At 40.7% G+C, this 23,325-nt stretch overlaps 1 protein-coding gene across 3 annotated transcripts in view; it reads right to left on the bottom strand.

The window, feature by feature from the left end:
• Nucleotides 1-23,325, bottom strand: part of AMOT (angiomotin) — a 41,735-nt gene that overhangs the window by 7,164 nt on the left and 11,246 nt on the right. For 2 of the 3 annotated variants that reach the window (XM_072123459.1, XM_072123460.1), the window contains exons 2-8: nt 17,012-17,122; nt 15,079-15,936; nt 12,305-12,758; nt 11,887-12,031; nt 10,521-10,613; nt 3,269-3,414; nt 539-688 (exon numbers count right to left, since the gene is read on the bottom strand). In XM_072123459.1, the coding sequence (XP_071979560.1) occupies nt 539-688; nt 3,269-3,414; nt 10,521-10,613; nt 11,887-12,031; nt 12,305-12,758; nt 15,079-15,899 (1,809 nt within the window). In that variant the 5' untranslated portion in view covers nt 15,900-15,936; nt 17,012-17,122. Of the gene's footprint in view, nt 1-538; nt 689-3,268; nt 3,415-10,520; nt 10,614-11,886; nt 12,032-12,304; nt 12,759-13,759; nt 14,100-15,078; nt 15,937-17,011; nt 17,123-23,325 lie in introns of those variants that run through there. The other variant, XM_072123462.1, reaches the window with a different exon arrangement.

Genomic DNA, 23,325 nt, shown 5'->3' with positions numbered 1-23,325 from the left:
GTGCAAATAACCTCAGAGTAATGTGCACACACAGCACTTTACTCTGGCCAAAGAACGACCTAAATTTATACTGGCTATTTCTGGGGCGTCTGATGGTCTGCTATATGAAGGCCAATGTATATTTAATGTGTGTGTAATCGGATAATGCCACAATACAAATGGATACATTCAGAAAACATGGAGAAACACAATTAAAAGCTGAAATGTAGTTTTCTTAAAACATGATTTCTGTGCCGAATCTCATAGTGGTGCTCAACTTGGTCAAACTTATGCAATATCCACTATAAAGGAAATATAAAAGGGGAGATAAACAACCCCCTATCCACTGAACATGGGATAAAGGGCATGGTCAATGGGGGTTAATCCTACATCTGAACAGTATTGGAGCACCCTGTAAAGTGGCGTCTTATGATCCAAATAAAAAAGATGGAGGGCATTGGTAAACAGAAGGACAGGATGTAAAGGCATCTAAAACTGTGTAATTCAGATAAGGAGAAAGAGAGACAGAACATATGATAATCCCAACAGGACCTGTTACCTGTTGCATCCGAAGAGATTCCAGTTCTCTTTCCAGCCTGGTGCGTAACCTGTGTTCCAGTTGTTCACGCTTCTCACAGGCGGCCTGGAGCTGAGCCAAGGCCTGCTGCATCTTTTCTACTTTGTCAACATAAACTTGCTTCTTCTTCAACTAGGAATGGAAAGGAAAGTGTGGGATCAATAAAGCTCTTGATTTCTTCACTTATGACTACCTCATGATACAATCTCCATGTTCTCTGATATTTAAAGGGGTTGTCCAAAATCTAAAAAATATAAAATTAACGAATATGGCTGTGGGCGGGGGCTACAAAAGAGTAATCACCTCATGCTAGCCTCCGCCGGCAGCGCTGCCAGTCACTCCCGTCGTGCACCTGCTATATCATTAGTTTCAGTGTATAGCAGTCGTACAGCAGTAGTCGGATAGGAGCCTCTGCATACAGCTGGTGCTGGAGTAGTATAAGGGGTTTATGGCAGCCACCCCTCCCCAGCCATATATTAATTCAAGATCCCCGACAACCCCTTTGATATCTACACAAAATTTGTCGTTAACAATTTGCACATGTTCGTATGAAGGTAAAATGGCAAATATGAACATCTCACACATGCTCGTTAGATTCCCATTTCTCATGTGTGTTCTGCAAAAACATCATTTTGCATGTTTTCAACTGAAAATTGTGAAATTTCAATAGTAACCCCATTTATATCAAACCCTCCTAGGTACGATTACACCTGGGAAAGGCACTAAGTCATACCCAGTCAGACCCTCCTGGGGAAGAGCATCACTGGTCTAGTGTACCGCGTCATAGGATGTATAGGATCCCATAACTGGCACAACAGGTGAATGAAGAGACCTGTCCTTACGTGCTTGTATGGGTGGCAAAGCAGCACTATACCAGTTTGGTCACATTTCAAAGAGATGAGAATCATTTTCCCGTAACTCCTTAATACCCATTCTTAAGCACAAGAACAAAAATCCCATTTATTTTTTAAAGTTAACATTAATTTCATTACTTTTTCTTCTAAGGACTGTAACCCCATACATTTTTTTGCATTCCACTTTTGACTATTACCCTCTAGTTGTGGTAACAAATTCAGACAAATGAAGTTCTATACAAGTGGTTTCAAATACATCACATGTTCAAGTCCAAGTCTGCACCAAGGTAAAGAGTCAAATGTAAAGAGTAATGCAGAGAACTAGAGGCAATGTTCCCACATCATATTCCAGGGCCTTTTATGGTACACTTCTAGTATGTAAAGAATCCAGTATATCCCAAGCACTTGCCAAGCAAAGTCTCTTTTAGATCGCACTTGAGAGAACTATGAGAGGAATCCCCTCTGTTTATACTTGCTGCTCAAGATACCTCTTATGGTATAAGGTTGGCCAGAGATGCCAGTCCATCACAAAGTCATAATTGTCATGGCACCGGACAAAACACTGGAGATGTCTACAACATGCCAAGAGACTCTTACATTTAACTCTTACACCAGCCCAATGTAAAACCCTTAAGGTCAACATTATTTCTTTGATGCTATATTATGCTTTGTTTTAAACACTTTTAACGTGCTAGTCAACCATTTTGTCTTTCACCGGCTTTGCAAGAATATTCTCATCCAAATCTACAGCGTGTGCCAGACGACTAGCCATATAAACACTAGAATGCTGGGCACTGCACAAGTACTACAAGCTATTACTGCTTGCTTACATTGCTTTGTTATATTAAGACAAACACTAGCTTCTTATATCCCAATAAATTATATTGTCCCTGGCTTTGGTATTTATAGAGGGTGAAAACTACTTTGCTCAATAATGAAGTGACTAATGTTGCAAAATTGTTTTCTCTATAATAGAATATGCTGAAAAATGTTTTTAAAAACAATTTGGTATTTTCTATAGACTGTCAGCTGACAGTCTGTACATAGATGAAAGCTGAAGGTATTTATCAGTGTGGATAGCCCCACCGGTCTTCAATCCTGATCAGCAGCGTTCCTTTCTCTCTGGAATGTTACAAAGTGGCTGATGTTTTCCAGACAGTAAAACAAGAAAATAAGAAGAAGAAAAAAAGTAATGTTCCATCTTCATTTACTGAAAATTCCTTTCCCAGACACTGCCCAGACTCCCTGCTGAGTAGAAGTCATTTCTCGTCAAAGCTCTAGCAATGTCATGGGTAAATGAAGCCGTTAAAGTAAAATTCGGCAATCTGGGCATCATTAGAAGACGGGGGCTGGCAGTTTGGGGAATGTTGAGGCACTTACGGAAGCATGAGTGGTAAAACTGTCGGGGAATGTGTGGGGTGAGAAGAAGCAGGGTACCTCATATCATTCTGCATATGATTAAAACAAGGCATTTTGAGGACTTGTAAACCACTTTTTAGAAAAGGACACTGGTATGACCTCACCAAGAGTATATGGTATGCAAGCCCAACTAATACTTTGCCTTAAGAAACAGCATAGTGGAATACATATGTTTTACTGTGGAAATATATGTGCTTTTAGAGTCAACCACTGAAAAAGCTTCCAAATGGCACACATAACAAATTGTCCATCTGCATTGTACTTGTTGGCCACACAAGCCCAGTTTCCCTAGAAGATTGTGCTACCATCAAGGAATGATATTAGGTATTGTAAAATAAATAAATACCCGGTCAGCTTGGGTCATTTCATATAAACGGTGGAATAACCAAGAATTCGGTTCGTATATAATGTGCATATTCTGTACAACTTTCAGACTTACTTCTTCTTCCAGCTTCACCACTTTGGCCTGTGCATTGTTGAGGGCTTGGTCTCGTATTTCAATATGCCGTCTTTGGTCCTCATTCATGGAGCGCGAAGATGATAACTCCATTTCCAGCTTCTCCTTCTCTCTTTGCAGGTCTTTGTCTTTAAAGAAAGATTTTAAAAAGAGAACCTGTCAGCCAAATGACCCCCAAAACTAAATATATTTTCATAAACTGCCATTAGAAAGCAAGGACAGGAGGCTACTATATGGGGAGAGATGGAGGGCAGGAAGCAACAAAAGTAGAGGGAGGATAAAATTCAAGAGGGGTATTATATGTAGCCGAGTTGCATTAAAGGGTATTATATGAGTCCTAAATGGGGGAGGGGTATATTATAGTATGTTTGAAGGGGTGTTGCTTCTGATAAAATGGAGCGACGTTGTCCCCCTTTCTCGAGTCTAAAAGTTGGGAGGAATGCAAACACTAGCAATGCTTTACTATACATTACACACAGACATGACCGGGGGGGGGGGGGGGTGGAGTGTAACAACAGCAATTTAACTTTCTCCATTTGCTCATTTACTAAAGAAAATATATGATTCTAGAATGATTATTGTATGGAACAGCTAGATAAAAGGCTGGGATGGATCCCTGCAAGCAGCTCCAACAGGTAGTGGTGACAGAATTAGTGACAGAGACCTGATGACCAGTGTCCTTTAAGGTTCATGGCTGCCGCACTTCTGTCATATTTCTGCACTGTAGAACATTATGATGAATCATGTGACAGACTCTTTTACCAGATATGTAAACCTGATGCTTCTCTTTCCACATCCATGACAGTTTTCTGACCCTCCACTATAGAATATGCATATTATTCTACAATCATAAATGGCTGTCATTGTTCCTGTGGTCGCTCCCTCGTTCCTAGTGCCAATCCTTTGACTCATTCAGTTAAAAAGTAATTATAAACAACATCACCCTCATCCCTCAATTCCCAGCCACGCACAACAAACATCTGGGCGTTGCTGGACTGATGGGTGTATTTCTGTGCAATTCTCTAGGGCATAAATCAATGACAGAAACACAAGTTGCTAACAGGGCAAAATGTGGGTGTAGTTTCACCAAGAAAATGCCATCATATTGCAAAAAACATAAGAGGGAGGCTTGTGATGACTGAATATTGCAAATGGATACTGGGCTGATTTATTACCATAAACAATACCTTTGTAAAATGATATAAATCTTTAGTTCATATAGCAAGTGTTAAGGTATGAATAAAGCCAATTGTGGATAATAGTCTCTGATATACTTGCTCCATGTGCTTGTGTGATTTAGCAGACCGAAGCTCAACATGTCTATTTAGGTCAGTTAATCGAGGTCTGGTCCGATAGATCCTTGTGGGTATAGCACACAGTTTGTTTTAGTTGCACATCTTCTGCATATTTTGTGACTCCACATTAGAGATAAATATTGTGTGTCTGTTGTCCACAGTGTGGGGTGGATGGAGCGGATGGACTACATGTTTTGGACTAGTGGAGACTTGGATTTGTTGGGGGTGGGGTGCTACAGTTGATTGAGAGGGTATTTGTGATGTCATTTATGCTGGTCTGCGTAGAAGGACTGGAGGGGACTCAAGGCGTGCGACTGGCAACTTCAAAAGTGAGGAAAAGTATAGCCAGACACTGGTTGGATGGTTCCCCACCGGGGTAAAGGTTTCTAAATAGTACTATTTGGATGGAATTGAAAAAACGTATGAAGTAAGGGTACGTGCGCAAACAGACCAAAAGAAAAAGTAACAAAATAACAGTCAAAGTAAATATAAAGTTAGGAATAGCCTAGTTGACAAAATTAGATCAGAAAAAACAAAAACTATATGTAGTAAAGAAAAGTGTAAAAATACTGCAAAGGACAGGTAATGGGACTAAAGATTTCAACTGGAAAGCCCCAGTTTAGTGGGAGAGGAACAAAAGACCTTAAAATATGAACACAAGAGAAAGCCAAAGAGAAAGTCAAAAAGGAAGAAATCAAAAGATAATTTAATACATTGGGATGAGGTTATGACAGAAGCAGACTGGGGATTTTACAGACATTGCTAAACCGCGAGTGACTGGTAACAATAACTAATCAGAAGATCTGGTAACTAGAGTCCCCGCAGCTATTACCACCCTGTCACTGACCAACCAGTAATGCAGCATTCCTGAGATGAGGCCGTGGGAGGAAGGTGAATCAGGGCAAAGGTTTACACGTGAACAAGACTAAAGCAAAGCCTGCCACTTGTAATGAGCTCTACAAGACGCTTTCATCTTACTGTTACACTTTCAGTAGATGCAAGACGACAACTAATTGCTGTCTTTACCGGCTTACGAGTCCCACTGTGGGAAACCGGGTTACACTACCTGCCAGCTGCTAATAAGAACTTAAAAGGAGCGGAAATCAAGCACTACATTTATATCTTAGGATTTCTGTGGAAAAAAAAAAGAATTGCATCCCTCTATTGCAAAAATACACTGGGGGTCCTCCTGATACTTCCAAAAATGTGATGTTAACAGGGTCCCTTGTCCCCAGAATCCAGCATGCATGGCACGCACTTTCTTTGCCATCTTACCAATCTGGCCAGTGCAGGGAGTTTGACAGTCAAGTTCTCCATTTCTTTTCACACATTGACATAATTGATTGATATAATGTCACAATGTAATTCAACAGTGGACTAGCAACTAGCTGTGTCCTTAAAAAATGTTCCACAGTTTTTATAGTTGCGGTTATAATGACTATAATTGAGGTTACTGGATTGAGGTTAATGACTACGGATCTAGTGAAAGTGGAATAACCAGGAGAAGAGTGACAAGAACCCTATATGGTTCCGTCAGGTGCCCAGACAACATTCTTCCACACCTTCAAGGGATATGTCCCTCAATTGGTGTAAAGATTGGTGTTAAGCAATGGGATAGCAAAATAGCAAGAAGAAGCTGGGTATCCTACAGGTATATCTATTGGCTCTTGATGAGGTGATGGCTCAGTGTGCGGCTATAACAGATATGAACAGTAGCAAAATATATTAGAAAAAATATTGCAAGAATCATGGCATCAATTGGCACTGTAAAAGTAAAAAAAAGAAAAAAGTAGCCTCATGTGCAGGACACAAATTCCAAGAAATTCTTTTATGTAGAACAAGGACATTTAAATGCACAATAAGGAGAAATCTTAGAATCTAGTGAAGGGGAATTCCCTAAAAATGCTTCATTGTGGATTGAAATTTCATGGTTCCAAATGGGATTTGGACTATAGCCTGCATTTGAGACTACGGTTTGCCAAGTGCCTTGTGACTATTTCGTCACACCCAAGGCTTTTCTGGATCACAAAGATTGCAATCTGAGCAGTACTTCTGGATACTAGGAAGGAAGAGAAGGATGCCTGACTTATGTGAACAGCCTATTTCACGAGTGGTGCGATGTAATGGAACAAATGTTATGAGAATTGTGATTTTATGAGAATGCTAATATTTCCTAAACCCGTTATGCCAGGAGAAGGGATAGGAGAGATGGATTTACAATGAGTGGTCACCCATGTAAGGAAGAGTCCGGTCCACCAGAATGTATTGCAGCCCTATAGTCTAGTTTTGCTACATGACGAACACTATTTTACAAAAAAAAAAAAAACTTCTCTCCATTTCCAAGTACAAACATATATACTAAGTATTAAAGGGATGGGTACACCCACAGAAATGTACTTTTAAAAGAGAAATGAGGAAACTCCCATCTAGAATATGGTCTGGCTGGTTCACTCCCACAGAAAATATGCAAACACCTTTTAATTTCCTCAAACAATTAGCCGCTCTTTAAAACAAGATTGTCTGCTTTATTAAAGCTGGAAATTCTTTTAATTTCCTAAACCTTGGCGACATACAGGGAACCACATAATATCACCCCTCCTACCAAACGCTGGGAAAAAATGGAGATGAAAGCCTCAAACATCAAACACCAGTGATTCAGATGAAGTAAAAGAGAAAAACATACAAATCAAGCCACAGACTTTGACATGAACATGAGGATCTTTCAAACCCTTTGTTTTGGACAAATTATTAACCCCTTCACGCTCCGCGGCGGATATATCCGCCACGGAGCGCAGTGACTTAGCGCTCAGTGGCGGATATATCCGCCACGGCGCTTATGCCGGCTCGGCTCTGGATCAGAGCCGAACCGGCATCGGGAAACACGGGGTGCCGGCTGTAACTAATAGCCGGCACCCCAGTGTAACACCCGCGATCGGAGTTGTCTCCGATCGCGGGTGCTTAACCCTTTAGATGCCGCGGTCAGCGCGACCGCGGCATCTAACAAGTATCTGGGGTGTCTTTCCCCCACGATCGGCCCCCCCGAACCGTTTTCGGGGGGCGCCGATCGTTGCTATAGTAACTCTGGGGTCCGATCTGGACCCCAGAGTTACTAGCAAGAATTGCCAGTAAGATGGCGTCTGTGACGTCATCTTACTGGCAAAGTGCCAGCCTATGCAAGTGCATAGACTGACACTGATAATACTCTGCAATACATGAGTATTGCAGAATATTATCATGAACAAGCAATCAGATGATTGCTTGTTCATATCCCATGGTATAAAAGTAAAAAAGAAAAAAAAAAAGTTATTCAATAAAAAAATAAAGTCATAAATCACTAAAAATGCCCCAAACCCCCAAAACATATAAAGAGACATATAACTCAAAAAAAAAGTCTAAATCATAACACAAACCCCACATATATAGTATCACCGCGTCCGTAACAACCCGCAGAATAAAAGTAAATCATTATTGAACCCCCACGATAAACGCCGTAAAAAAAAACTGTTATAAACCCTCCAAAAATTATGATTTTTACCTATTCAATCCCACAAAAAATGCTATAAAATGCGACCAAAAAACCATATGTACTCAGACATGATACTGGTGCAAAGTACAACATGTCCCGCAAAAAACAAGCCATCAACCAGCTCCGTAGCCAAAAACGTAACAAAGTTATGCCACTTGGAAGATGGCAATACAAAAATTATAGATTTTTCCCCACATTAGGGTTTTGTTTGACAAATTTAGTAAAACGTAAGAAAATATATTCATGTCTGGTATCCCCGTAATCGTATCAACCCATAGAATAAAGATAACAGGATTATTAGTCTATACGGTGAACACCAAAAAAAAAAAAGTCAAAAATCCAGTACAGAATTGATGCTTTTCTACTCCTGCCCTCAAAAAAAGTTCCTAAATTTTCAACAATAGGTGATACCAACCCCAAAATGGTAACAATGGAAAAAGCATCTCATCCCGCAAAAAAAATGCCGTCACATGGCCCCAATAACGAAAAAGCGAAAATTTTATAGCCTTCAAAAGGGGCCAATGAGGAAACTAAAATCCTGGCAGCTGCAGCGCCCTCCTTCCCTTCTGCGCCTTGCTGTGCGCCCATAAAACAAGTCACAGCCACATGTGGGGGGTCTTTGTACTCAGGAGAAATTGCAGAACAAATTGTATGGTGGGATTTCTCTTTTTATATTTTGGAAATGTGTAAATTTTAGTGCTAAATGAACGTATAAGGGAACAGTATGACCATTCTAAATTTCACCTCCATTTTGATTCAATTACTATGAAGATCTCAAGGGGTTAACAATCTTCGTAAAAGCTGTTTCTGATAGCTTGAGGGGTGCAGATTTGAAAATGGGTAGATTATATAGGGGGTTTTGATGCTAAATATGTAAAATTTCATTCAAAACTGTATTTATCCCCAAAATAGTCAATTCTGAAAATCCGGAAAAGCGATATTCTATTTGTAAGCCGCGTGACATCAAAATAAATTATCCAGACATTTCAGAAATTATGAAAATGTAAAGTAGACAAATGGGAAATGTTATTCAGCAACTTATTTAGGTGGTAAATCTATCTGCCTGAAAACGCAATGATTTAGAATTTCGAAAATGGCAAATTTTTCAAAAAATGTATCATATTTTCTTTTTTTTGTAAATAAACGCAAAACTTATCTGCCAGAATTTACCACTAAAATGAAGTACAATATGTGGGGAAAAAACAATCTCAGAATCGCTTTGATAAGTAACAGTGTTCAAAAGTTATAACCATATAAAGCGAAGCAAGTCAGAATCCAAAAAATCGGGCTGAGCCTTAAGCTGTAAAATGGCTGCGTCCTTAAGGGGTTAAACACAATGACAATCTACCCAAATCTCCACAAGAAAACCCCCAGCCCCCGCCCCACCAGCCGCCTACTAAATCATTATCTACGCTTTTCATTTCTCTATTGTTTAAGAGAAGGAATCAATTTCCACCAGCAAAGATCAACCCTACGGCAGGTTTCCTCTTACATCTTCCATCATATAACTTGGGGGCCAGGATCATGAATACACGTGCATGTGTGTGTGTGTGTTGTGAAAGTTGTGCCATAGGGCTCATTAGATCAATCATGATGACTGGCATTGATCAATGGTGCCCCTTATGCAATTAACTTGTTAGAGTCACACAATGAAGAATTACTTTTGTTTAATATGAGCTAACTCCCCATTTATTAAACAGTGAACGCTTTTACAATCACTTTACAATAAAATGCACAGCCGACACATATTCACCTGCACATGGGCAGAACAAGAGCTGGGCCACCACCAAATTTACAAAAACTTATATATCCATATTTATAAGCCCCATCTGAAAATGATCCCTCTTGAACTCGATCAACTGCCAGGATTATATATTTTTTATTCCCAGTTAGTGTACATGGACAGCATAAAATGAAGTCACAATGGACCAAAGTAAGAGCTGCAAACAAGAAGCCCCTGCTCTAGATGGCTTACTTTCCCCTAACCAGACATCTGCTGACCAACGTTAAAGAGGCTACTTAAAGAGGACAATCCCTTTAAAGACAACCTTTCCTAACATTCAGTTATAGCAAAGTCCTGAATTACACATAAAATCAAAGACTTCTGGATAATTTTATGTAAATTATTTTAAAATAAATACCTACAATAAAAAATTAAACTTAACCATGTTAATTCTAGATATGTACACCAAAAACACATCAGTTTTTATCAGTAAACAGTGTTCATTTGTTTCTTTACAACAAATTATATGGACTGCCTAGATAAAATGTATGGGTACCATCAATTAGAATTGGATGTTTGCAGAATACCTGCTGGACCCTGGATTGGGTGAAAGTATGTACCAGGACAAGCCATATAGCTCCAAGTACACCAAGTATAATGATTACCAAATTATCGGAGCAGAAAACTCACTCTGTGCTAGGAGTTGGGATATGGTCTTCCTGTTGTCCTCAGATCCCTCAATCTCCTTTGCTGCCAGTTGCTTATTTGCAGTTTCCATTCGCTCTGAGAAACAGAAAAGCAAAAATATAAAGTTAGTGACTTTACATCAGGGCTATAACAAGTTTCATGAGCTCACATTTGACAAGGTACAGATGTATATACTTAGCCCACAGACTAGACGTGACTTTGCTTTTCTCAAGCTATCCAAGAACAAAACTTTATGAGAACAATATGGTTTCATACCTTAAAAGTTATTTTATGGGTTCACAGTACAGAATGATTCCATAACACTCTGGGAATTAAATGTAAAATAGAAGCAGGTATACGAGAGGCAGGCTCTATTCTATCAGCGTCCCAATTATCTGCTTGTTACTACCATAGGATAACCATTCTATGTAGCCATTGTGCTTTATAAGACTCAATGAATAGGATAGGAAGATGAAAAGGAAATGACTCCACATTTCTGCAGGAGTCACAGTTTAATGACAATGCAAACAAAAAAAAATAGTCTTGCTGGACGGGCCTCCAATACCAGAAACACCCTAACAATTTGAAGAGAATGCCTAAACTAGAGAGTCATGTGAACAAATCCTCCTAATAGCATCACTTCCGAAAAGTGACTATTCAATTACGCCTATTCCCACAGTTCAGCTACAGGTACTGAAAATGTAGAAATCATTCTGTGGAGGGGCTTTAAATTGAAGCACAAGCTTTTTCACATATTACTTGTTATGGAGTATGATGGCTGCTTGGTTAAATTTGTGGCGGTGTGACTTTTTGGAGTGATGAGTTTAGGGTGGGGTCTATATACAGGATCAACATGGCCGACATGAAAGTACATGGCCAATAACTACTACAGTGACAAACAAATACTCAGGCAGAAGTTCTTCTCTGAAAATATTGCCACTTTTCAATACTGTGGCATATTATATGGATATTCCATAACTTTATTAAAGGTGGAGATCTGTTAGCTGGGAGCCCCCTTGCTCATGAAATGGCTTTAGTACTGTGCCTCCGACTCTGTGCTATCCGTTGAATTAACAGGTAGCACAAAGACAAAAAAAAAAAACGTGCTGGCGGCCTAAGCCTAAAAATTAGTCTAATTAGATCTACTATCATAAAAGCCTACAGGTAGATTTGTTTGAGCGGATCCATTGACATATCTATGACAGATATCAGACTGTGATGTTCAATAATGGATCATCCTGTAAATGCATTCCAGATGCGCCGTTGTGCTTAAAAAAACCTAGTTCTGATTTTCGGGATGCCCAAAACAGGCATTATTGTGTTATGCATGCAAAAAATTAACGTGCGTTTTCACACAGTTATAAAATACCTCTAAGGTCCCTGTTAAAGTCGTGAATCCTTCGAATCTCGCCTTCTAGTTTTGTTCTCATCGCCTTCTCCAAAGTCTCTCTCTTGGATGACGATTTTACAAGATTTTCATATGCTTCAGAGACTCTCTGGATTTCCATCTCCATCTAAAATGTGCCAAGAGAACGTCATGAGGAGCATGGCCAACTATACACTCCCTGTGTAATGACACACTGCACCTGTTTCCTCCCTTCCCAAATGAGAAGATATAAAAGAAAATAAGCATCTGCTCAATAATGGAAAAAAAAAAGCTGCAGTGCACTTGTAATACCTAGTGCAATATTTTTTCTATTAAAACTAAAGAGAGGCTGAAAAAAAATGGTAAAACAAGAAGCCTTTTTTCACAACATTGAGACAAAAATTTGATGGCTCATAATTACTTTTTGAAATCTTGCCACCTTGTCGTAGCATCCTTCCAGCTCCTGTCGGAGTGATCTATTCTCTTCAGACAGAACGGCAACCATCTGCTGTGCCCTGGAGACAATGGCAAATGGGTCCCCCTGCATCTGAGAGTATGGGGAGGGTAGCGGAGGAGGTCTTGAAAGGTCCATTTGCTGCTGCTGCTGCTGCTGTTGCTGCTGTTGACCAATGTATGTCTGAGACATGCGGTAAAAGTCTCCATGATGAAATTGGCTGGATAGTTGATGGGGCCGCGGTGTCCCAGAGAAGAACTCTCCATGGCTCGGAGACGGAAGCTGCTGATGAGACGGCGACATGCCGGATGGTGGAGGGGAATGTATAAGGCTCATAGATCCCAAGGATGTGAGAGAAGAGGTCGGGCTGTGGTAGTGTGGCGATCTCTGCTGAAAATGTTGTGGCACATCCTGATTTTGCCTGTGGAATAAAACATTTAAAATAATTGAAAAAAAAAATGTTTTTTTTTTTTTTTTAGAAGACTTCCTCTCAATTTTAAGATAAGAACTCCTCTCCATGAGACCATGAGTGACTTATGTGCACTGTTACTAAAACTATACAAGAGAAAGATGCTAACGGGGTCACCCATATCATACCTATTCAGGTATCTGTTTAATCGCTAGTACGGCCAGGTAGTGGGACTCGTGGACTTCGTGTGACAGCTTGTTAGCTTCTGGGCAGATTGGAGGGGGGCGTGCAGTCATTGGCAGGCTCCTCCATTCATATCTCAGTGGTTATCCCTTGCTGCCTTTACTATCTAAATCTGCCAGAAGCCAGCAGGACACTGGAGATCACAGGAAGTCCCGAGTCCTGCTACTGGAGGGTCACTTGACCAACAAGTTCCTGAGAATACACAGAAATTGTACCAGGGTAAGCGAGATATACGTCTTATACTTTTCTTTTTAAATACAAAACTTTACCATGGTGAGAACAGGAAGTAATAATTGGGATATGAACTTGGCCTTTGGGAGACTTAACAATAAGGTGAATGGTCAACCACCTTATCGTTAGGCACATTGCTATGATATCTACGCAATTTGTTGCCATACAGTTATGTATTTTAGTGGATCAAAATATCATAGGAGAAAATTATACATAAGTAGAACTATAACTATAAGTGTAACCAAAATGACACAGCATTTGAATTTGTAATCAGAGGAAATTCACTACAACACACATTATATGCAGGTAGTCGGTGAAGTAATAGCCTTCCTCAGATTACAGCCACAAAGGTGATCATGGGCCAGTCATCCCCTACCCCTATAGTACTCAGTAGCAATATAATACACGGACGGGCCAGGTTCGCTGAAATGTGATCCTCGCTTTGTAAGCAGTATTCCAGAAATACTATAACTATATATACTAAAAAAAAAACAAAAACAAATATAAATCGTCTAGACATTAAAAAAGCAGGCACATACATGAAAAGCAGGCACGGAGCCCAAGTACGCAGAGATCTCACAAACTAGACAGGATTCTCCCAATTATTTTGAAGTCCCTCTCTTCTTCATCTTCTAGAAGTATCAACTCATTTTTCCATAACCGAATCCCAATATATATTCCACGTCCTATGTAGTAGAGCGGGTGTTGAAGTACACAAGAGGTAAAGGGGATACAGGAACACTATGTAGCATGTCCTCCTCTGGATATGCAGTAAATGAAATCCTCTTGCAGCGAGACGCCTTGTGATGGTGTGTGACGGACGCTGCTGGGACCAGTCAGTATCATAGCATCTGCCCACATCCAGAAGGTGGATCTGTACATGTGTCATTAATAGGAATGTAGGTCACATCCCTCACACGCTGTATTCAGAGGTGTAATTTATCAGCCATCAAGAATGTACAGGACTGGTTTCCCCGCTTCATTTCACTACCTCCTTGCTCTGCACTACTTCAGACACATACTTATTAAAAGATTAAGCTCTTGTACAAACTATCTCATTGGCTATTTGCAATTGACATAAATGTAAAGGTACTTGGTCTCAGGGCAGCTGGATATTAAAACCCATTGGGGGTCATTTACTAAGGGCCCGATTCGCGTTTTCCCGACGTGTTACCCGAATATTTCCGATTTGCACCGCTTGTACATGAATTGCCCCGGGTTTTTGGCGCACGCGAGCGGATTGTGGCGCATCAGGGCCGGCATGCGCGCGACAGAAATCGGGGGGGGCGTGGCCGAACGAAAACCCGACGTATTCGGAAAAACCGCCGCATTTAAAAACCGAAAATGTGTCGCTTGGGGAGCGCTCACCTTCACCTTCTATGGGATGGTGCATTCCGGGGCGTTAAGATTATTTTCGGCGCAGCAGCGCCACCTGGTAGACGGCGGAGGAACTACCATCTTAAATCCCAGCCGGACCCGAATCCTGTGCAGAGAACGCGCCGCTGGATCGCGAATGGGCCGGGTAAGTAAATGTGCCCCAGTGTCTTATTGTTTTCTTCACAAATCTCTACTTCTCTCAAACTTCTCCAGAATCCATTCTGCCAACAAAGAAAAGGGCACCACAGTTCTATAGACTGGGGGTTCTGGGGGTCTCAATACTTGGATGCACTATTGATATGTTTATAGCAAATCTTTATGATACGACATCAGATTATAAAAAAAAACATTTCAATAACCACGGCACTGTCTTGTGTGTGTGTGTGTGAGTCTCTATTTTTGTCCATAAGTAAGGGAACACTTCAAATGCCATACACAAAACAAGTTATTTCAAGCTAAATACCATGAAAAAGAAGCCTACCTGGATGACCCATATTCTGGAGGTGGCTGGTATCGGACCATCGGTCCATCCGAGCGATTCTGAAGACTGCCTCTAGGATCCCCATAATGATGGCCCATCTCCTTGGCTTTTCCTTGAGTAGGTAGAGTAGAAATATTTTTAAAAGGGTAGTCAGGAGGTGGCCCTCTGTTTTGTCCACTACTCTGTGATGGATTCTTGTATACTTCATTTGACCCAGAGGTTTTATAGAAATCTCCTGGCTGTGGGGAAAGAGGGGCGCTGGTAACAGGGGCATGGGCCTTCACACCACTAGTGGCTAGCGACAGCTGCATGAGTCTTTCACTAAGCGACCGTACATGGCCCTGCTTAAGGTCCTTTAGGCCATCATCCTGATGAACTCGTCCCGTGTTAACTCTCTGTACTGTGGGGCGACCCTCCGTCCTCATTTTTTGATTGGTCACACCAGTTACATAGAAAGCAGCTCCAACACTAGTATGAGGTTGCCCACGGAAATACTGAGACTGAACCTTGGCCTCTTCGTAAGTTGGGAGCTCTTCACTGTTCTGAGCTCTCAGTGGCATCTGCTTCTCCATCATATTCTCCACTTGGATCTCCTGCCCTTGTGGCTCCTGGCGGGCAGCATGTGGAACTAACTGGGGGTCTTGAGGATTCAGTCCCTCGTTCTGGGATACCTGTCCACCACCATAGGGGGGCACATTCCCTGTAGCTTGTTGATGCAAAGCCAGCAAGTTACGGTTGTCATTAGGATTTCCGTAACGTAGCTGCTCCTGCAGAAGTCTTTGCAACACTGTGGTGGCTGCTTGCTCTTCTGAAGTCCTCATCTCCAGAGTGTTGCCTCCAAACTGGAATCCAAGGGACCTGAAACAGCAGCAATCATCTATTTATACAGTGAACCATTGCACATTTACAGCTTTTAATTAAAAACAAAAATGGTATTATGATTTTACCTACTTTGGCAATGTGAAGAGCCTTATACAAGTCCAGCATGTCTAGTATTGTCCATGAGCTAAACTCAGTCTCTGTCCAAAGAGTCTAAGGCCCCTAGCACACGAACATCGTATGTCAGCCAGCCCAACAGACTGCACATAGTGCAGAGGAGGGACATCCTTGCATTATATCAAAATATGATGCAAGGACTTCTGGTCTGCTGCCACACTGCAGCGCTGGCACTGTATTAACTATAACAGTGCCAGCGTTTCATGAGATGAGAAGTGCTTATATTATATTTTGATATAATTTGTAAAGTGCTATGGAAAATGGAGGTATTTAAATACAGATTATTATGTGCAGTCCGTGGGGCAGGCCAACATTGTGTGCATGAAGTGCAAGAAAGACCTTGCACAATTCATACAAATTTAGTACAAGTTGTAGTCTAAGTAAAGGGGTAAAGCAAGTAAATTAAACTTATTATTAAACCGGACTCATGAGCTCAGCTGAATTTATTCTATGCTTAGAAACCTTTATAAAACAAATGTACAGACAAGGATTTCCAATACAAGTGCACCAGCCTCATCATCTAAGACACAGGTGTCAAACATAAGGACCCTCGGCCAAATCCTGCCCGGGGCCTTGTGTTATTTGTCCTGTCACCCTGCACCTTTGGTGAACTACCCAAGAGAGCAGCATAGGCCGCTGGCTGGTGTGGGGGCACATACTTATTTAACAATATGTTCAGTTTTGTGGTTGCCCTCAGAGGGCTGATTGTAATGGTAATGCTATATAAATGTAACTACTTTACATTCGGCCCCTCTAAGGCAGCGTACCTCATGTGGCCCCCGGTGAAAATTAGTTTGACACCCGTGATCTAAGTTATGTTTGCAGATTTGCATCAGCTAACAGAATCCCTTAAACTTTCCTGGGACATCTGCTTTTCAGAAAAAGAAAAATAATACATATATAATCTATTTTAATATATACAATAAAGTAATTTCACCTATTTCTGTCTGGTGAGGGTTGCTGCCCACCAACACTGTGAAGTTTTCCTGCTCATGGAGAGGTCTGTGAACCTATGAGGAATGGTTGTCTCTCTACTGCCGTCTTGAGTCTAAAAAAAACCAAAAAAATAAATACCGTAAATAATATATTAGATTAGCCCAGAACATAAAAATAAGAATTTTACTAAATATAATAAGAAATACAGCTGTAACACCAGTACCAACAGACTTGAAACCCAATGTATTATTGCTGTAATGATCCATAACAATCCATTGTTTCCCCTTAAAATCCACCCGCAAGTTGCACACTTAGGATATCCCCACGCACCATAGACTTGCAGCAAATCTCATCCACATGTAGAATCTGACCAGTGGTGTAGACAATTTCCTCTCACGTGTCAATGTATTCCAACTTGTTACAATAGCAAAATCATATAAATCAATAAAACAATAGCGGCCATTCCAGTAACTAAACAACTATAACCCTACAGAGGTGCAGGGTGGATCATTAAACTCCTACAACAGCAAACACCCAGTCCACATTCCTAGTAGATGACAATCTATCCGGCTGTAAGGAAGTGACAGGCAGGTGAAGAAAAGACTGAGAGGCTTCAAGTTGGTAATGTTGCGGAGGCAAGATATTGCACATATCCTGCACAACAAAACAAGCCAATCCTTATCATTTTGTATATATAAAGCAAAGCCAACACTCCTCCAGGTTTCTATTCATCTATATCCATAAATGGATGGTATATATGTATATTTTTATTATATACACACGCATACATACACACATACAAATGTGACATTCATTTTGGTTACTTTGCTTTGAGGATTTGGAACAGGCATGTATTTGATAAGGATTTTTCTTTGAAGTTTGCAGTGGATTTTGATCCAAGTCCTGACACTAAACTACAATGTTAGGGGCACAAAGTGGACCATTTCAAAGCAACACTTCTCAATTGCCTTTACTCAGATTACACAAAAAAAGAGCAAAAAATGCCATCAGGTTTAACCTCTCACCTCCCAGTCTTACAAGAATTGGTGATTTGTTTAATATCACGTGACCCTTACTTACATTGTAATATAAACACCATTAATAAGATACTCAGAGAATGACAAAGATTGTTCGAGCCGGAGGAGGTTGAGTGCTGTGCTATGGTGATATATTACACACATCCTAGGTCTTATCCCAGGAGACCAAAGTATTGCTGGACATAATGAGTAGAATATACTGTGTCCCCCTAAGGACATTCATTAATTGTAATATTATACCAAAAAAAACCATTTGTACTTTCATCAGTCTGGATGATTAGACAACAACCAGAATGGTTTAAACAACTCCCTGATCATGCTAAATTATCACTACAAATGTGCAATGTCAGAATGGAAATACCTAGTTTTCCTATTAAAATTTATTTAGCATATACCAACTTTACCACCCTCCAACTCTCAGCTGGTGCAATCCAAAGCAGGAGTTTTGTGTCAAACAACCCAAGGAGAGAGAAGCTGGTGGCCCTTTGATATAGAGTGTATTGGTCCAGGCAGGAATAGTAGTCTCCCGCTAAGGACATGTCATGGGTGAACCAACTGCCTCATTAGCATACGGATTAAAATGGAAATCTATCAGAAACTGAATAATGGACAGAAATGATCAAGGCCTTTCTGAAATCATAGTGCATTTCTTGGCAACAGATTATAATGCTTGGTGGTACACTCCCTTCGAACACTGAAACATGGAGACGGTCATCTTAATGTCAGGACCAAATTTTTAAGACACCTTCACAGATCTCATATTGACTTCTTTTGTAACCAAATTGTAATAAACTGAATAGAAATGAACATTTTTCTCTTACTGGATTCTAGATTAACTGGATCAATCACATCCTCGAGTGATATCATTTTCTAGTACAGGTCCAAACAAGCATGTTTTCTCTGAATATCTATACGGCTTTGGCACCTGTTAGGTAAAGGTGCATTAATTATTCCCCAAGTAAAAAATGTAGGGTGGTGCAGCATACCTGAGCTTCCCATGACAGATCCCATCATTTCGTCACCACAAAAGGTTACAGTAAGGCAATCTCTAGTGAAGAGACCGTGACACACAAGTACTTGTCACAATGATCAGTGTGCCGATACTACAATAAATGTACCATATAATAGTGGAGCAAGTCAGAAATATAATCATAATTTCTGGCAGCAGAATAGGAAAAGAAGACATCTCGGAAATGTTGCAGATAGTCAAGTGCTTACACATTTTTCAGAATAGACTGTGTAAGATACTCAGCAGTAAATGGAGATTAAAGGCTGCAGGAAATCAAACTGTATTGTGAACTTCCTAACACATCTTACCCTTTGTCTGTGACTATGAGGGACTAATGGCAGCTATTAACTCATTATTACAGCGCTACTGTGTCATCTGCCCTACCTGTAATGCTGGCTGTAAAGGTGAATGCACCATCTACATATGGTGAGTGATGAAGGTTGTATCAAAAGAACTATCATTTATTATATTGCAATTTCAGAGCATAGGGACTCTTCCAGTAGTGACAACATGATAATTCAGCATTCAGAATGGTGCAGCCTTATGATGCGACTTTAACAGGCCCTGAAAGTGCACCAACATTTAGGAGGACAAAACCACATAAACAAGGCTGCGCAAGTCCAACTAAAAAGTGTTTGTTTTGGGTGTTAGTTACCTGCTAAAACGCAGAGAGAATCTGAGGAAATATTTCAGTACTGACCAATCCATCTCCTCAACCAACATGGACTCAAAGAGCTTCTATGTCCTGTAGTTAGCCAAAAAGCCTGGATCAGGTAATAATCAATCACCGTGCCATGTCTCTGTGCATATTCAGACAGTGCAATTGGGCAAACTAGAAAGGGGAAAAGCATACATATTTGGAATGTGCTTGCGGTTCTATATGTGCAACTATTACCCATAAAATCAATAAATGTCCTGGTCAAAACTACTCACTGAAAGCAGCAACTAGATCATAACTGCCATTGCTCAGTGTAAGGGCCACTGGATAACATCTGAGACAGTCTATAATGGTCACCACAAATCTGCCCTATTGGGATCCTTGATGCACAGGTATAAATCAGGAGACAAAAGAGGCAAATGAAGGAAAGAATGATATCCAATCCAGTACTGCAGGATCTCAACATTTAAAAAAAAAAAAAAAAAAGATATTTTAGTCCACTTCTATTAAAATTGTAAAGAACAACATTTACACAGATCGGCTTGCACAGACCCACATGTTTCAAGTCTTATTTATGGTGACAATGAATCTGAAGGCTTTACTTTCCACAAAACCTTTTCCAGCACAGTAACCCTTCTAATGGTTTTCACTCTCTGGCTTGTTATAGGTGTTAGTTCTCGGACATCCTGGTGGTGCAGCTTACGCCCGTGTGTGACACATCAGGAGTGTTTCTGCCGCATTTCAATGTGTCACTCCTAATGATTCAGCTCCAGAAGGAGCAGCTTTCACTTACAGCCCTGTGACCTTGCATAAAACTAATAATTATAATGATTACATCAATACTCAGGTCACTGCTGCCCAGGGAGATGCCAGGAAGATACCCACCAAGCTAGATAAAGTACAAGAAGTATTTTACCCTAAACTATAAAAAAAAAACTTTAAATAAAAATGATTACCAAGAACTAAAGACAGTCTCCAAGTCAAGTAATTATTCTGCGCCCGTCTTATATTTGACCACAATTTTGCTGCAGGTCCAGATCTGGATGAATAGTCTAACAGCTAAAGAAGTTCACAGAACAAAGAAGACAATCCAATGAAAAATTGTTAAAGGCAAATTTGCAAATCAAACCAATAAAGAGGGTAAACTGTGGTTCAGTAAACGTATTCCAGAGCTGCCTGCATTCTTCTGCAATGTAGGGTGTGGTGAGAAGCAGGTGTATGGATCCAAGCCAACCCGGACTATCCATAGCACATAGACTGAGTCACCTGAGCAGCCTAGGGAACAACCCTTATACACATGGTAGGGGGAGAATTAAACATTATATACATTCCAAAGATCAAAATGACAGGAGAATATCATAACACTATATACTAGACATATAGGAAACGTATTAATACTGGTGAAATGTAAAAAAATAAAATAAAAAAAATGGAAAAGTGGGAAAAGTTTAATGTAACTAAACAGACATCAACTGAGTGATGGAATTTGGCTGCTTGCCCCTTATTTGCACTTGTTCACACTGTCTAACAGACTGAAGGATTATGTTATAATAGCAACCACATTGCAAGGCTCTTGATTTATGCCTCCAAGAGAAAGCATGAGATAGCCATTGTATAAGCATTCAGTGTGATAAGTTACCCAAACAGCCCTCTCTCCTCCCACATCTCTGCATGATACCCCAGGCTTTACTGCACCGTGCAGAGGCCACATGACTAATCAGAGTCCAAGGTGTTTAGTATTTTATGAGAGAGTCCTGTAATTAACATTATAGGTAGACCTCAACAATGAGAGACAAAATGAGAAAACTAATTAAAAAAAAAAAAAAACAGACAAAGAATTTATTTGCAATTATGGTGGTAAATAAGTATTTGGTTGCCTACAAACAAGCAAGATTTCTAGCTCTCACAAACCTGTAGCTTATTCTTTAAAGGGAACCTACCACCCCGTGAGGATAGCCCTTTTTGGGCTAATCTTCACGTCCCGGCTATCTTTTAGAAAACTTTATTGCAGGCATATGCAAATTTATTTATGCGGCTACTGGGGCGTGGAGTAGCCGGACATGAGGATACTAGTTGCGGCTACTCCACGCCCCAGTAGCCACGTTACTCCGCCTACCATTTAATCCTCGTCCTAGTCCCCTGCGTTCTGCACATGCGCAGAAGGCCGCAGATGCCGGGGGCTCTGACAAGGGCGCACAGCTACGAGGAGCTGCGCGCCGAAGATTAAATGGTAGGCGGAGCAACGTGGCTACTGGGGTGTGGAGTAGCCGCGACTAGTAGCCTCATGTCCGGTTACTCCATGCCCCAGTAGCCGCATAAATAAATTTGCATATGCCTGCAATAAAGTTTTCTAAAAGATAGCAGGGACATGAGGATTAGCCCAAAAAGGGCTATCCTCACGTCCCATTCATCCACCTACCACCCCTTCTACCTCTATAGGTAGAATCGGGGTGTAGATGCCCTTTAAGAGAATCCTCTGTCCTCCAGAGCATTTGGGTTTTTCCAGAAGTATATTGGGAGGATGTCATATGATCAACACCATACCTACTCTGAAGCATATGGGCGGGGGGGACATCATCACAGTAGGCAACAAGGACATCTGATCCGTGTACATGAAAGATTGAAAGGAGCCATGTATCTGGAAATGTTGAGTGCAAACCTCCTTCCATTAGCAAGGGCGTAGAAGATGAAATGTGGCTGGGTCTTTCGGCATGACAATGATCTGAATCCAGGGTAATAAAGGAGCGGCTTTTTAAGAAAAATTTCAAGGTCCTGGAGTGGCCCAGCAAGTCTCCACATCTCAACCCCATCGGAAACCTTTGGAGAGAGTTGAAAGTCCATGTTGCCCAGTGACAGTCCAAAAACATCACTGCTCTAGTGGAGATCTGCATGGAGGAATGGGCCAATATACCATCAGCACTATATGCCAACCTTGTGAAGATTTTCAAAAAATGTTTGACCTCATTGCCAACAAAGGATCTATAACAAAGTATTGAAATGTACTTTTGTTATTGACCAAATACTTATTTTTCACCATAATTTGCAAGTTAATTCTTTAAAAATTGATTTGTAAAGGGCTACGAAATAATAATTATTAAAAATGCTTTTTTTTTTCTTTGTTTTCACATTTTGTCTCTCATAGTTGACGTCTACTCATGATGTCTATTACAGGCTTCTCATCCTTTTACGTGGGAGAACTTGCACAATTGGTGGCTGACAATCTTTTTTTCCTACTGTATATATGTGCTTATCCCACATACATGGTGATCGTGAAAGTGGGAAAAGCATTAAAGTTGCAAAAAAAAACAAAAAAAAAAAAACATTCGCTAGTCTAAGGGCAGACGGTCCAAACACCAGAGTGGTCTTTGGTCTGTGTCAAACGTGTATATACCACAGGCTGCAAACAAAGGACCTGTAAGTCATCAGCATGTGATCAGTATAGAGGAAAAGGACCTGCACTGAGTTTTGTGGCTTGAGCAGTCGGCTCATATATGGGAGCCGTGGAAATCACAGCTATCAGCCCATAGAATACATGGGGACGTGTCCTGTCCATTATAATAAGCACATGTCCCCCAAATAACTTGCGTGTACATGAGGCCTTACCCCGTATG

Source organism: Engystomops pustulosus, chromosome 9 (assembly GCF_040894005.1).
Source record: "Engystomops pustulosus chromosome 9, aEngPut4.maternal, whole genome shotgun sequence".
In the NCBI taxonomy this organism is placed as follows: domain Eukaryota; kingdom Metazoa; phylum Chordata; class Amphibia; order Anura; family Leptodactylidae; genus Engystomops; species Engystomops pustulosus.
This window is presented reverse-complemented; position numbering and strand designations above follow the sequence as displayed.